The 15,353-nt window shown below is 33.9% G+C and overlaps 1 protein-coding gene across 7 annotated transcripts in view; it reads right to left on the bottom strand.

Moving 5' to 3' along the window:
• Positions 1–15,353, bottom strand: part of Bbx (bobby sox homolog (Drosophila)) — a 215,737-nt gene that overhangs the window by 59,001 nt on the left and 141,383 nt on the right. For all 7 annotated transcript variants that reach the window (XM_013028548.1, XM_013028550.1, XM_013028544.1 and 4 more), the window contains exons 6-7: positions 6,530–6,725; positions 2,689–2,756 (exon numbers count right to left, since the gene is read on the bottom strand). In XM_013028548.1, the coding sequence (XP_012884002.1) occupies positions 2,689–2,756; positions 6,530–6,725 (264 nt within the window). The remainder of the gene's footprint in view (positions 1–2,688; positions 2,757–6,529; positions 6,726–15,353) is intronic.

The following is a 15,353-nucleotide window of genomic DNA, read 5'->3' as shown; positions in this document are numbered from 1 at the left end:
AGATCATTAATCCTGGAGATTACTTTTAGTAATTCTAGACCAAACACTTCCACTTACTGTATTTTCATCTTTTAAGAACTTTTTCATATGAAATAGAAGGATTTAATGCTAATTGCTTCCTTTTCAGTTCTTACCCAAAGATTGTTGGGAACATTACACTTGTGTATCTCCTGATTTTTAAATTTTCAGTTCTTTCAAAGTTTGAAAATAACAAAATACATATACAGTTCTACCTCTGGGAATTCCATTGAGACTGGCTGATAATCTGCGGCTCCCTGTGAGCCTTTTGTCTGCCCACCCCCTCTTACATTTTAAAGATTAAACTTCATTTGATTTCTGGCTTAAATAACTTGCTGTGATCTCCTATTCAATGGAAGCTTTCCATTTCTTTCACGAAGACAGAGTCAGTTCCTAATATGACATTTTTGCCTGTACTGCATGGAGTCCCAGCAAAGAAAAAGCTACTCTGCCAGTCTCAGACAGAAACTACTCCTTCCTGTCAGTCTAACTCAATACATTGATTTTTCTCCAATCAATAAGTACAATAAAAACAAATCATTTAAAACATTTTATCCCTAATATTTTAAGCATTTTTATGTACCATGAATAGGTGGATTATTTATGTGAAAATTTTAAAAAGCCAAAAAAGTTATAAATTAAAATTCATTCCTTCCCCCCTTTTTTTTAAACCAACTCAAAGCTAATCATAAATTTGGCCATTAAAGCCCTGCTGGTTGGCTCAGTAGCAGTGGCACATAAGAATGTTCATCATAAATCTATTATGGCAGGTTGAAAATTATTAGAAGACAGAGGGGAGAAAAAAAGAGAAAACTTCATTGTCATTATATCTCAATATTTCTCCCTAACAAACGCCAAACAAACTGCATCTGGTAGAACTAAGGAAACAGTACAGGCCAAAGAAACTTTTAACCTAGGATCTTACCATTTTCATATTAAAAACACACCAAAAAACCCTCTGCATTGTTTAACAAATTCTGTTACCTATATTGTATTTTTCATATAAAAAGAAAAAAGAACCTTAAATCTCCTGCAGATTTTTCCTATGTGGTTAGGTCTCTGGTCAATGAACAAAGGAAAGAAAGCCTCTTCCTTTTAAGAATATTTCAGAATAAGGATTCTATTGCAGCATTTTAAAGGTCATTTAAAACTTTTCTGTGGCACAGTATTTACCAAATGTCACTTTTACTGGTCAAGCCTTATAATACCAACAAATTCACCGTAACTTCTCCAAATTCTGCATCTCGTCTTATTAGTCTGTTAGTTTTCTTAGGAAAATGTAAGTATATATTTATTGTATTTGTCTTATGTTCAGATGAACATTGCCAATTCAGGCAATGTCCTAAAGTTGTATTAACATGTCTACATCTTTGGAGTAACATTTTGTATAGAAATTGAGGAGCTTTGCCAAGATGGTGCTTGCCTGGAAGTCTAGTTATGTGGGAGGCAGAGTTTGGAAAGACACATAAGCCAGGTCTGGCGTGATATGCTCCCAGTTATGTGGGAGGCATATGTAGCAGAATCCATCTTATCTATCTGTTAGAATAGATAATACTTTCACAATGCAATGTATTCCTAAAAATCCTATGAATCAGACTATAGGGAAAGTATACATTATTATTCATTCTAACGTGCTACGGAACATATTTGGTTCTAGACCCAAGTGGAAGTCTGATGTGCCATTAAGCAGCACCTTGTAATCGGAAGTAAAATAATGCCAGACAATGTTACTACTATGTTAGAAAGCACAAATATGCTGAGTAATAAATCTGCAAATACACAAATGAGATTATTATGCTGTTTTCAGTTAAAGGCCAATGCAATGTAAATTACTAGCAAATTTGTTTATGTTTTTAGATATCAAACTCAACACAATCAAAAGTTAAGTAAAACTGAAGATACAGTCAGCAACTGTAGGTCCCAGATACAAATTACATATAAAATAAACACCTTATATGACATAAAAAGCTTCGACATCAAATCAACTTCAAATGTAATTTGTATAGCATCCTCACAATTTAAAAAAAAGTACAGACATACAATACAATTGAAATCACTATTATTTTGTCCTAAATAGCTATAGTGATTAGGGATTGAAAGTTTCCATCTCAAAGTGAGGTAAAATAACATGACCAACATGTTAATTCAACTGGCCTCTATAAAGTGCTATTAATAGAAGACTCTACAAACACAAATTATGTGTGGTTAACTGCCACTACCTGTCCATCAAAAACAAAAGTATACTTAAATATTTTTATAACAAAAGCAATAACGAGATCATCAACCAGAGGCCCTAAGTCTTTTTTTCCTTTTAACAAAAAAGAATCTTAGAACTCTGTAGTGCCAGATTTGTAAAGTAGGAGTCCAGAATTATTCAGACTAAAGAGGCTGACAGTTTCATATTCTCCCTGCCATCTTTCCACTAGCAAGTTTAGATTAAAATACCCTAAAAAGCAGGGAACAGTTGAGTGAACATTGTTTGTGTGTATTTGGACCTGTTTACACTTGCTACCCTCAACACCATATGCTGCTAGGTCTTAATGAGAATAATTACAGCTAAAGTTTGTTGATAAGCTGTAAGTAACAGACATGAAGTCACCAGAATAAAGATGCCTGGCTTCTGACACCCCCACTATGTATGAGCAAAACAAAGAGAGAAGTATAGCTTACCTCTGGTGTTCCAAGAGCATGTTCTCCAGCTAACAGCAGCATGCTCAGCCCTCCCATTTGGGTAGGATCTAAGTAAGAAAAAAATTCATCAACTTAAAAGTATGATGGAATCTAACTACACGAAATCAAAAAGGAATATTCAGAGACAAAAATCTGTCATAACATGTGTAACTTTCATGGAAAATATCCAAAACTCTTTATTTAATAGTAACCTAGTATATGTGTGTTAGTACTTTTTAATGAGCCTAGTCTTTCGCTCTCATCCCTTCCTCTTCCTCCCTCCTTACCTTTATTCCTTCCATCTTTTCTCTCTCCCTACTTTCTCTAGTCTCTCTGTCTCCCTTTTTCTCACTCATTTCCAGCCCTCACTGATCTTTGTCATTCCTCTAGAGTTTTCTATACAGCCCAGACTCAGAATGCTGGGTTTACAGGCATGCGCCACCATACCGAACCTGTCATCCCACCAGTCTTCTAATATAGCACCTTTCTTAAACCACAGAACGTATGTGAAAATGCCTAATTCAGTGTCTCCTCATGTATACATAGGTCCTCCATAAATGTATATCTTAGGAATTATCCTACAAATGCAAATGAGGACCAGTCATAATATTCTCTGAAAATGTTCAATTGTTTTTTTTTGCTAAAGTTATACACAAGTACACAGCATGTTTTAAGAACTCCTGAAATGACTCTGATCAAATCCTACATATAACTCCTTTTTAGAAAAGACAAGTCAAAAAAGTAAACAATAAAAAAAAGGAAATAGTGAGGGGAAAAAAGAGTTTAGGAAGTTACTAAAGGAAAATGCATTTCAGCAAATGAAGAGCTGTTCAAGAAATAACTCAATGGGCCAGTGCTGATAGCTCATGCCTGTAACCCTAGCTACTCAGTAGGCTGAGATCAGAGGATAATGGTTCAAAGCCAGGTCAGGAAAGTTTGTGAGATACTTATCTTCAATAAATTACTCAGAAAAAGCATGAAGTAGTGCTGTGGCCTAAATGATAGAGCACTAGCCTTGAGCAAAAAGAGCTTGGACACAGCACCGCTCTGAGTTCAAGCCCCAGGACCAGCAAAAGAAAAGAAAGGAAAGTGAAAAGGAAAGAAAAAGAAAAAGAAATAGCTCAATGGTGGTAGACAGCCACATGGAAAACACACATAGAATACACTATTAAATACTGGCTGGCTTGATAAAACACACCTCTTGAGTTTTGTTTTAAGATTTCAATGTTATTTAAGCATTAACTTTAAGAACTATTGTGCCTACTGAAATAGATACTTAAGCCTAATTAAAAATAAAAATGAGAAGGAAAAATGAATTTAGTAGAAAGCAATGCTCTCCCTGGTACTTGGAGAGGAAACACTTTTGCAGCTGTCATCCTAGAGACTAGGAGGACTGGCATTCTAAAGATTAAAAATATGTAGCTCAAATTACAAAGTCAAATATGAACATGATTACATGATAATTGAAGTTATATACCAAATGTAACTTTTTAAGAAGTTTTCTGTACTGATACTGAAAGACATGCCAAGAAAACATCTTTCATATCATTTGTACTTTATATAAGATTATAACTTCATATAAATAGAATACTTTCCATTTATTGAGCAAGTTGGTATCTTAAATTCTATGCACCTTTTCTTTTTTTATTATTTTATTGTAAAGATGCTGTACAGAGGGGTTACAGTTACATGAGTAAGGTAATGAGTACATTTCTTCTATACATCTTTTCAAAATTACTTTTCAAAACTACATTTGACAACTTTGGGATTATTCTAAATTGTGAAATATGGAGTGACAAGGACTATTTGAGCAAACACAACAAAACAAATATTTATGATGAGAAAAACTGCTCTTTAAAACCCCTTTTAGTATTCCCCAGAGTCTGAGATCTAAATGGTAGGTTATAATTAAAGGCAATTTAGTTCACTTTCATCTTGTTGGAAAGAGAGAGAATATTTGAGTAATATTACTGTACACAAGCTACATAAAGAATGTCTTGATTATATATTTCTAACACATGGCACAAGTCATTATTGAGATAAATGTCAGAAAACGTTTTTCTTGTGTCCTACTCTTTGCTTTAAAAAAGATTTTAAAAAGCTGACCTAGAAATAAATACTTTGTTTGAAGTCCAGGTTTGACTTCCATTTTGTAGGAAAAAAGGCAAAACACACTTCTGTAGTTTACCTGTAATGTTTGGTTAATTGTATATAAACAATAAAGCCCTACACATACTAACCTAGATTTAGAATTCAGAGAAAAGCAATGCATGCTAGACAATGATTTAGGAATTAGGGTTAGGTGCCCGTCATAGATGTATTCATTGTTGGTCCCGATAATAAAATGTCTTGGAAAAATACAACAATGGTACAACCTGGGAAGCCCAGAGGGCTCACCAGGACTTATAATAAGTGTTTGAAGCTACATGTACAGAATGACAGCTAAAACAATAAAGATATCTATGTATGTTGTAGTTCTTCTGGGACATGTAGAAACATTGTTTTGGGAGTTCAGTTATAATTATATTATGGAATAGTCACCTGAAAACCCTATTTCCCAAGAATGTTATTATTACAGTGAGCTCCAATTTTTATCAGTTAAGACTTTTTTTTTTAGCATTTACATATACTTTTTATACTATGAATCATCCATTGAACTACAATGTCTTGTTAGTCTACTAGACAGTTTTTTCTTATGGTGTCATTATAGTATTGCTCAACTTTGTTTTCCAATTTTTCAATATCATATATAGTTCAGGACTCTGATGTTGAAGAAAAGTTGCTTGATAAATGGAACTGGATTCCTATGGCTCAACATGAACTTCACTGCTTATACTTCAACTCCATTTCCCAATTACATCCTACATATTACTGTTTGCATACCACATGGAAACAGGAAAGGTAAGAAACATTTTCAAGGTAAATAGATGTATTTTATTTCATAGTAATCAACATTGTAGTATTCCTGACCTCCCAAAGTATTAGAGCAAATAGAACCATGCTTCATTTGAAATCCGCTCAGCCCATATAGTAATAGGACAGGAGATGATAGGAGATAGTCATCAGATCCATCTAAGATTTGCCATAGTTGTTCATATTCTTGCCCTCAGTGTTTCAGTTACTCAGACAATTCACTATGGCTTTTTAAATTTTGTGATAAGCAGTACTTACTAGGAACTTTTCTGCTTTGTTAATATTAAATTTCCTAAGCTCTTGACAAGCTAACATTGCTATCTAGTCTCTATCTCCTTTACTTTAATACATTTATAGATCCATACATCTATCCTTTATATGTAATGCTCCAATCTCATATTCAATTATGAGATAAAGGAGCCAAGATGGAGAGTATAATGGGAAGCCAGGCACTATTGGCTCACCCCTGTCATCCTAGCTACTCAGGTTACGATCTGAGGACTGAAGTTTGAAGCCAGCCTGCGTAGACAAATAGGAAAGACTTATTTCTAATTAGCCAGTAAAAAGTAGAAAATGGAGGTGTGGCTCAAGTAATAGAATAACAGACACGAATGAAAAACCTAATCAAGAGGGAAAGGTTCTGAATTCAAGTCCCAGAATTGGCATGCATGCATATATACACGTACACACGTGCACGTACACACATACACACACACAACTAGGAAAAGGGATGCAGGAAACAAAGTAGGCAAAAAAAACCCACATTTGGTTATCTGAAGAGGGTCTGATGACCTTGGTTTAAAACATGTCAATGCTTCATGTAGATCATAAATTTCTCTCCACTCAGCTTTTGGTATTTGTTAAGAAATATTCACTAACCATATGTTTTGTCCTATAAAAAATAGATAAAAACAGTCTCTAAACTCACCGGCCATTCCAAAGTTAAGCTGAGGCATTTCTTCAGTCTTTGCTTTCTTGGGACTTGGCAGATCTCTTGAAGAGTCAGGTGGAAAGGCCCAAAGTTTCTTTCGTGGATTGACAGTGGGTGTTGGTGATTTCACAGGCTTGTTTGTGGTAGGACACCATTTGTAGCCAGGATTTGCTTTCATAAATGCATCTTTATACTACAAATTTTAAAAACACAAAACATTTTAATTAACATAAATTAAAATATTCTAATAGCCTTTACTCTATTCCCCACTCATTGATGATGGGAAAAATATTTTTAATGGTTTTTATGGCTTTCCTCAGAAAAAGGAATTTCAGCAGTCTCAGACTTTTCTAGTATCTGAAGAAAGGGCTTTGTCAAGAGAGGAGTACCAGATGCAGTCTAATGATCTAAGTTCAAAATATAACTCTACTTCAGCCAGTTGTCATTGTTTAACAATTCTGGACTCAGTTCTAATACCTGTAACTATACCTGCTGATGTAAACTTTATTTTCAAATTGAGATATTAATAGTGTAAAGGAGTTTCACTATAATACTATAAACACAAAAAGTGTACGTTGATTAAGTTCACTCCTCTATTACTGTCCTGTAATACCAGCTCACTTCATCAGCTTTCAGTCTTCTGTGAATCTCATTAGGTTGTCTTCACATACATGGACAGACAGACATATATACACATACAAACATGCGTACATACATGCTTTAATTTGACAGAGTTCAATCTTCTCATCCTCCATCCCTCTTCCCATTGATAAGATGGTTCCTCCAGATAGTCCTTCCTATTACATTCTTATTCTATCATTATCATCATTCTAGATCTAGATTTCACAAATGAGCAAAAAAATATTTGGTATTTGGCTTTTAAGCTTATTTTATCTATTTCCATATCCAACCATTCTCCTACAAATAACTTTCTCTCTCATTCGTTTGTTCATTTGTTCGTTCGTTCGTTCCTTCCTTCCTTCTTTTCCTTTCTTTCCTTCCCCTATCCCCACTCTCTTTATTATTATTATTTTTTGGTGGTGGTGGTGATGGTGGTGGTGCTAATCCTGGGGCTTGAACTCAGGGTCTGGGCACTGTCCCTGAGCTTTTTTGCTCAAGGGTATTGTTCTATCACTTGAGCCACAGCTTAATTTCCAGCTTTCTGGTGGTTAATTGGAGATAAGAGGATCACAGACTTCCCTACTTAAACTGTGGTCAAAACCAAATCCTCAGATCTCATCCTCCTCCTGGGATGGGAGCTAGAAATTAAAGGCATAAGCCTTGGCACATGATACAATTTTTTTTTTAATGGCTAACTAGTACTCCATGGCATGTGTCTGTCTGATAGCTATCTATCTATCTATCTACTATCCCATATTTTTTCTTCATCTATCTTAGCTGATTTCATTGATTTACATTCCTTATAACACATGTTTAACACAGGTATGGAAGGGTCATAAGTAGGTCTATTTTGGTAAAAGGGCACATATGATCAAATACATGAACAAGCTCTAAAAGTTATGATGTGTTATGTTGCTATGAATCCATCACAAACTCAGTTTTTCTTTAAAGTCTCCACCTTCACTGCCAACATCTTTCTATCTGCTTCATTTTCTTTGGCTTTCTTCTGTTATCCTCTCTCCTAACTCTACTACCTCTCTCTTTTTTATGATAGTATTAAGTGAAATGTATTATTGATATTTATTGTCCACTGTCTAGTAATGTTAGCTGATAAAGATGAATCTTCCATGTATTCAACTGTTACTACTGTATATTTTATTAACATAATTGTTCAACCTCACAGGTTTATCTTCTAAAATGGTCAGCATATGACATTTATTATAAGCTCCAAATACCTTTCAATTTAGTCCCAGAGGAAAAATAATGTCCTTTAACCTTTGTGTAGGAAAGAATATGTAATCTACATAAACTTTCCCCCATGATTTCATTATAAATCATATAAATAAAAGCTGTAATGTAGGTAAAGATGATGTCTCATATTCCAAAGTTATCTATGCTCAAATTTTCTGAATAAATACATGCAAGATGGAAATTTATGTGTTTATACACCAACAAGAGATAAGCATACAAAAGTCTAACATGTAGACCCAGTTGTCTTACAACATAATAAACATGGGCCGTGGGGCCAAAGCCAAACTAGAATTTAACGTTGTATACCAGGATGTGTTTGGAAGCATCAATGTGACATGAGATACATCACCACATCGCATTCATCTGCATGGGGGATGTACATATTCAGTTGAGGCAGACAAATAGCCTTGCCTGCTGTCTGGAGGTGGAAAGTGACAAATGGAAGGCAGAGGTGAGAATGCAATAGCAGACACATACATCATTACTCTGCCCAAATAAAAGGCATATGGACTAGGTTTGTCAGACAAACACTCATTTGGACAAAGGTCACTACTCTACAAAGTGACAAGCCTTTCAAATACATTTATTAAGGTATTTGTCATGAGAAATAAAATTATCTTCATTGCAGTTCAGTTTATAAAGAAGCAAATCCCAACTGCAAAAGATGCCAGATGATGTCACTAGCACTCATTTCTTTGTTCCATACCTGCTCTCCTCTCTTCTTCATCTTCATGTTAGATATGTCTATTCCTAGTAAGATGTCAGTGTTTGCTAAGAATCATTTAGTAATTTGTTTTGTAAAAAACAGTAAATATAATGAAAATGCTAATCACTTCATCCTGACAAATGAATTATTGTGAGCATCAAATATTTTTAAATGTAGTTGAAGATACTAATAAAGGCCAGCTTACACTAATTCATACCAGAAAGCTTGTTGTGCTGAAGACAACATAAAGCAGTGACAGTTACCACACCACAATCATTTCTCTGTCATCTATATTCCATCCACCTTCACTGCCAATACTTTGGGAGTACTGGCTAAATGACAGCCTCTTACTAGTCACTGGGGACAAGAAACATGATAAAATACAGAGCTCTCCACTCCTAATACTTACAATTTACAATTAACTATTCTATATGTGTGTAAATATAATACTTATAAACCATATATATATATATGTATATATGGTCTATATACATACATATATATATACATGTATGTATGTATATGGTCTATAAGTCTTGCCCTGACTTAGGCATGAAAAATGGTTTGCATGAGTGCCAAAAAGGTTTTTACCTATGAATAGAATAACAGAAAGCAAGAAAGAAACCTGGAACATGGAACTAGAAATTTACTATACAGAACACTAATCTGGCATCTTATCACAATATTCATTGTTCAGATTCTTTTTTAATTATATTTTATCGTCTTTAAGTAACAAAAGAATTACCATAAAAGAATTTCCAGAAAATAGAAAGACTTGGAGAAAATTATATGAAGTGAAGTAAGCCAGGCCTAAAGAAACATAGGTCCCATGGTTTCCCTTATTTGCAATAACTAGTATATGTCTGGGACAAGCAGAAAAGCTCGGGTAAGATGATGTTAAGCGAAATGAACCTCAGGATAGGGACACAGCGGTTTTTTTCTTCCTTGCTGTTGTTTCTGATGTATTTATAAGGGACCATGTGGTTTTTTTTGTCTTTTTATTTGTTTCTCCCTCATGGCATAACCCCATTTTTCACTGTATTTGATGTTGGTATAATTTGGGGAGGGGAAGGGAAAAAACAAAATGTTTAAATAGGGATACAGATTGACCCACTGCAACAATGAGATGTACAAGACACTATGTCGAAAAACCAACTTTACAATGTAGGCGGGGCTAGGGGTGGTAGGAGGTGTGTGGGGGTGTAGTTGAGGAGGTGAGAGGGAAGGGATAGTAGGGAAAAAAATAAGAATTTCCATAAAATCGGTTTATAAGTATAATGCATCTTGATCAATGTTACTCTTTCATCATTCTCTCTTATCTTTCCCAATTTTTCAGATTTTTAATAGAAATACTCAATACTATAATACTTGTTCTGTCAGTATAAGAATAATGGGTTTTTCATTTATTAACTTACATTGAGGATTGATTCTTAGTTCTCATACATGCTAAACATGCACTATGCCAGAAAGCTATACTACAGGCCCCCAAATCCAGTAATGTATTGAACAGAAGGCTTTATGAATTTAGGAGACAGAGGATAAACAATAGTGTTTATCCTGAAGGTATTAAAGCACAGATAGGAATGTCATAAATACAAGTAAAACCAGTGTTTGTGCACTAAGTGATGCAGAGACAGGAGTGAAGATGACTATTTGTCCTTGGAACGAGGTACTCTCATCAATCACTTGCTCTGAATCAGCTCTAAGAATCAATAGAAAGTCTTGATCATCTGTTGAGTGAGATTATTAGGAAAGGGAATACAAAGAAGGCTGGATAAGGGAGCAATGTAGGGACATTTTGTATATAGTCTGAAGTAAATAACCAAGTGAAATTATTACTAAACAGGTCAACCAGGTGGGGAAAAATCTATCATCACAGGATTAAATGGCCAAGAGATACACTCTACCTATCTCTAAATAATCCATGTGATTTTGATATTTTTTTGATGCTGCAGGAGGGATGAGAAACTCCTTTATCCTCCAGAACAGCCATTATAGATTTCAGTGAAAGACTCTTATAGATGAGTAGACTGGTTTTCAATTCTGGATTTCAAAATTCTTTCAGTGAAATGAAAATTTGCCTCTTGTCCTCCAATTTCTATGCTTGCTGGATAACAGATGTAATTCCTAATACAAGGCACTTAGTGATGCTGGCTCCCTTCTCCTAAGACTCTGCTCTGACCCACCACTCTCGTTTTCTTTAACATCAATAATAAACTAGCAATTCTGTTACTGATTCTACTATCATTAAATACATACTCTTTGTCATAGTATTATTTCTCCTTTTGATTTTGACAATGACATTATAATGTGTTATGTTAAGCTATTATTTTAAAATAAGGTCTCATGCTTTTCCAGATCATTTATGTAAATGGAATCTGATCTACAAAACACCTTAATAAATAAAAGGTATTCTCCAAATAGTTATTTTTACCTGACGATGAAAGTCCTCATATTTCTAGCTATTATTACAGTATAGATCTTCTATATGGAGTAAAAGAAATGTCAATGAGGATGTCTGTGTAACCAGGACAGATGCCTAGAGTAGGTATGTGAAGTATTACCAGAAAAGAAAATCTAAAAGAACTGTAAAAGATTGCACAGGAAACCATGTTTGTTTTGGAAGTACTTATGCTTGCTAGACTGGTGCTCTACCTCTTGATCCATATCTAGACTTGTTCTGGCTGGTTATTTTCAAAATAGGTTCTCATAAACTATTCTGCCTGGACTGACCTCAAATCATAATCCTTTCACTCTTAGCTTCTTGAGTAGCTACAGTTATATTCATAAGCCACAACTCACAGGTACCTGATTTTTAAAAACAAGTTATAACTACCATAAATGCTACAGGGGTTAAAAAAAAAAAAACCCTAGCATAGTGAGTGTCTGAGACATTCATTCCCATTGACATGCAGAATAACATTAAAGGAAGGGAGAAGAAACAAAGAGTTTTAAAAAGTGACACTAATCTTAACTTCTTTGGTTTGGGGACTTTTCTTCATTGAAATTTAAAAAGTATCATTAGGATAATACAACTCAATGCACTCTCTGGTATGAGCTATTCTTGCTGGCTGTTTTTAATATGAAGAAAATTAATTACACTGCTTCACATAATACCAAATTAAGTTTATGGTTTTAACTGAATAAAAATATATTAAGTTATTAGCTTGAAACTTTTATAGTAAAGCTACTCTAGTAAGAATGATAAAGTTGAGGAAGCAAACTTGATTGGTGTGACCAGGAAACCATGTGGCAGTCATAGTTTGTTTTCACACACACACACACACACACACACACACACACACACACACACACACACGCACACAGAGTTTGTTTGTATATGTACCTTTTAAGGTATAATTTAACAGAGTAATTTAGGTAATTAGGAGAAAACTCAGGTTACTAAGTTCTTACGTGCTTTATAAAATCAAAATTTGTTTTGATCAAGAATTAAAATTAAAAAATCAAGAACTAAAATCAAGAATTTGTTTAAAATGTTAATATTTTTTTTATTATTACTTTTTTTTTTGGTTGGTCGTGGGGCTTGAACTCTGGGCCTGAACGCTGTCGCTCAGCTCTTCAGCTCAAGGCTAGCACTCTACCACTTGAGCTACAATGCCACTTCCTATTATTACTTCTTTTAAGGGTTCAAGTAATATCATTTTGGAGGGACTAAAAACGTTATCTGCCAAAGATCCTTTCTGAAAATACATACAAAGGTAAAACATAAAATATTGACTAATTGGTCTAATTCATAGACTAATATAGTCTAGTTCCTATAGTGACTAATTGGAGTTCTGAGATCTTCAAGTTTTCTTAAAAACATGTTTATTTAGACTTAATAATCTCTTTAAAGGCTAAACATTTTTCCTTACAAATTAGTTTATAACAAAAATGTGTACATTTTTCAAGTATTCACATTTATTCACATCCCCTTTAATGAGTTCAATTTTCAAGGTCATAAGGACTTATTGTGAAAAAATATGATATTTAGGTATTGGATCCTTCAGTAAATTTTACATCTAACATCTGCAGCTGAACACTAACATAAGTATGACAGACTTAGTTTATTTTTTTAATTATTTTTATTGTAGAGGTGATATGCAGGAAGGTTACAGTTATATGAGTCAGGTAATGAGTACAATTCTTTTTGAATCATGTCTACCCTTCCCTCGCTCTCTCCCAGTTTTTCCCTTCCATGTCCACCCACAAGATGTACAGTTCAGATTAAATTCTCAACTTATCACTTATCAGTGATAGTGGTTTCCTATAGTCCTTATAAATTTATTTGCCTGAACATTTAAATGTTTGTGTTTGCTAAATAATTAGCAAATAGACTAATATTTCAAAACCAGTTGACCCCTTAATTGCACTATGTCTGACTAGAGGCTACTAATAGGTGTATAATACCTGCCAAACTGGGCAAAAAATATATATATATCATTTGATTTTGTATTTCAACAGTTCATAATAAAAACAGTGAATTATTGCAAGTGATGTATCAAATAGCATACATAAAACTGCTCATAAAATTTAACTCTAAAGCTAACATTTGTATAGAGTATCAAAAGCTATAATGTTTGAATATATGTGTTTTTTATTTGCATCTTAAAACCACATTATGAAGGCACGCATCTTGACTGCCATTTTAAATTATGGGAATCCAAAACATCTCAAAGAAAGGAAGTATCCAAGCTTTATTTTTGGGTTTAGATTGTTTAGAAATGTCAACATTTCTAGGATTCAGTGTTCTGATTTGTAGAATAGCTTTTAGAGAATATCAACTCATGTGACTGCTTTGAATATTAAGTATTCAATTAGAACATTGGCAATGACAAATTGACATTTAAGTTTATTAGCATTAAAAATAAACATAGGAATATTATTTTATTGCAATCAATTTCATTTATTGTGCTGAGAATCAGACTTAAAACTGGGACCAGACCTAAGATTTGTGTTACTGAGACATGTCCTCAAGCCTCAATATTTTCTTAGATACAATTAAAAAGAATATAAGACCTAATATCTAGAACGTAAGAAAGGAAATAGTCTAAGAAACAAGGAAAAAGGTAGTTTATATATGGTTTTATTACTCACTTCTGTTCAAAGTGGGGAGGTCCCTATTATACCAGTCAGAAAATCACATACAGTAAGTTCTTTGATTAGGTGTAACCAAGAAAACTCATAATTGATAGTGTACCCAAAAGAAAATCCCATGGAAAAATTACTAAGTGGAAATTCAGAGAATCATTGTTAAACAGAGATCAATTGGATATTAAAGATCTCACCAAATTATAGACTATACTAAAAAATAATAATAGGTTGAACTTTATGTTTTCAAATGTTTAAAGATATCTGAATACTTTTAATAGAAGTGTATAAGAAAGTTTTAAGGGAAAATATATTTTTTAAAAAGTGATTTTTAAAGGAGCACTAAAGTTTCATCTATCTGGTAATCATGTTTAGCATCTACTTCACAAAGATGGTTGATGACAGAGCCATACTAGATAACAAAGTTCTAGAATGCTTTGAGAACACAAATTCTGGAGGCATAATACAAAAGAGCTAAGAAAAAGTCTTTAGATTTTATAACTCATGAGAAATGTGGCTACAACTTCTTTGGAGTAGAGTTCATTTTAAATAAAACCCAAACAAGGGAATAAAAATCCCTTACACAAATTAATCTCGATAAAAAATAAGTTGATTTTTCCCTAAATTAATGTTCAGGCAGAACTAATCATTTAAAACACAATGAAGTTTTGTATCTGGGGCCAATGACTTACACCTGTAATCCTGGATGCTTTGGAGGCAGAGATCTGAAGAACACAATTCAAAAGCCTTTGAGACTCCAATAAACTCCACTATAAACTCCACAATAAACTCCAGTAAACTACCACTACCAAAAAAGCAAGAAGTAGAGCTGTGGCCTAAGTGGTAGAGCGATAGCCCCTGAACAAAAAAAGCTTAGGAATAGTGCCAACGTCCAAAGTTCAAGCCTAGGATGGATAACAAAACAAAACAAAATAAAACCCACCAGTTTTGTAATGATGGTAATATATCCTTGCATATTGACAACAGATACTAGCATCAAGAGCAGTTCTATTGACATTCAACTAATCATACTAGATTTCAGCTTGATTTCTTGTGATGATTGTCATATTTATCTTTATATTACCATCTCCTATGGACTCACCCACACAAACTAGGTAAAAAACCACTTCCTACTTCCTAAAGTGATTTCAT

Source organism: Dipodomys ordii, unplaced genomic scaffold (assembly GCF_000151885.1).
Source record: "Dipodomys ordii isolate 6190 unplaced genomic scaffold, Dord_2.0 Scaffold111, whole genome shotgun sequence".
Classification (NCBI taxonomy): domain Eukaryota; kingdom Metazoa; phylum Chordata; class Mammalia; order Rodentia; family Heteromyidae; genus Dipodomys; species Dipodomys ordii.
The sequence above is the reverse complement of the archived record's forward strand: the minus strand, read 5'-3'. Positions and strand labels throughout refer to the sequence as shown.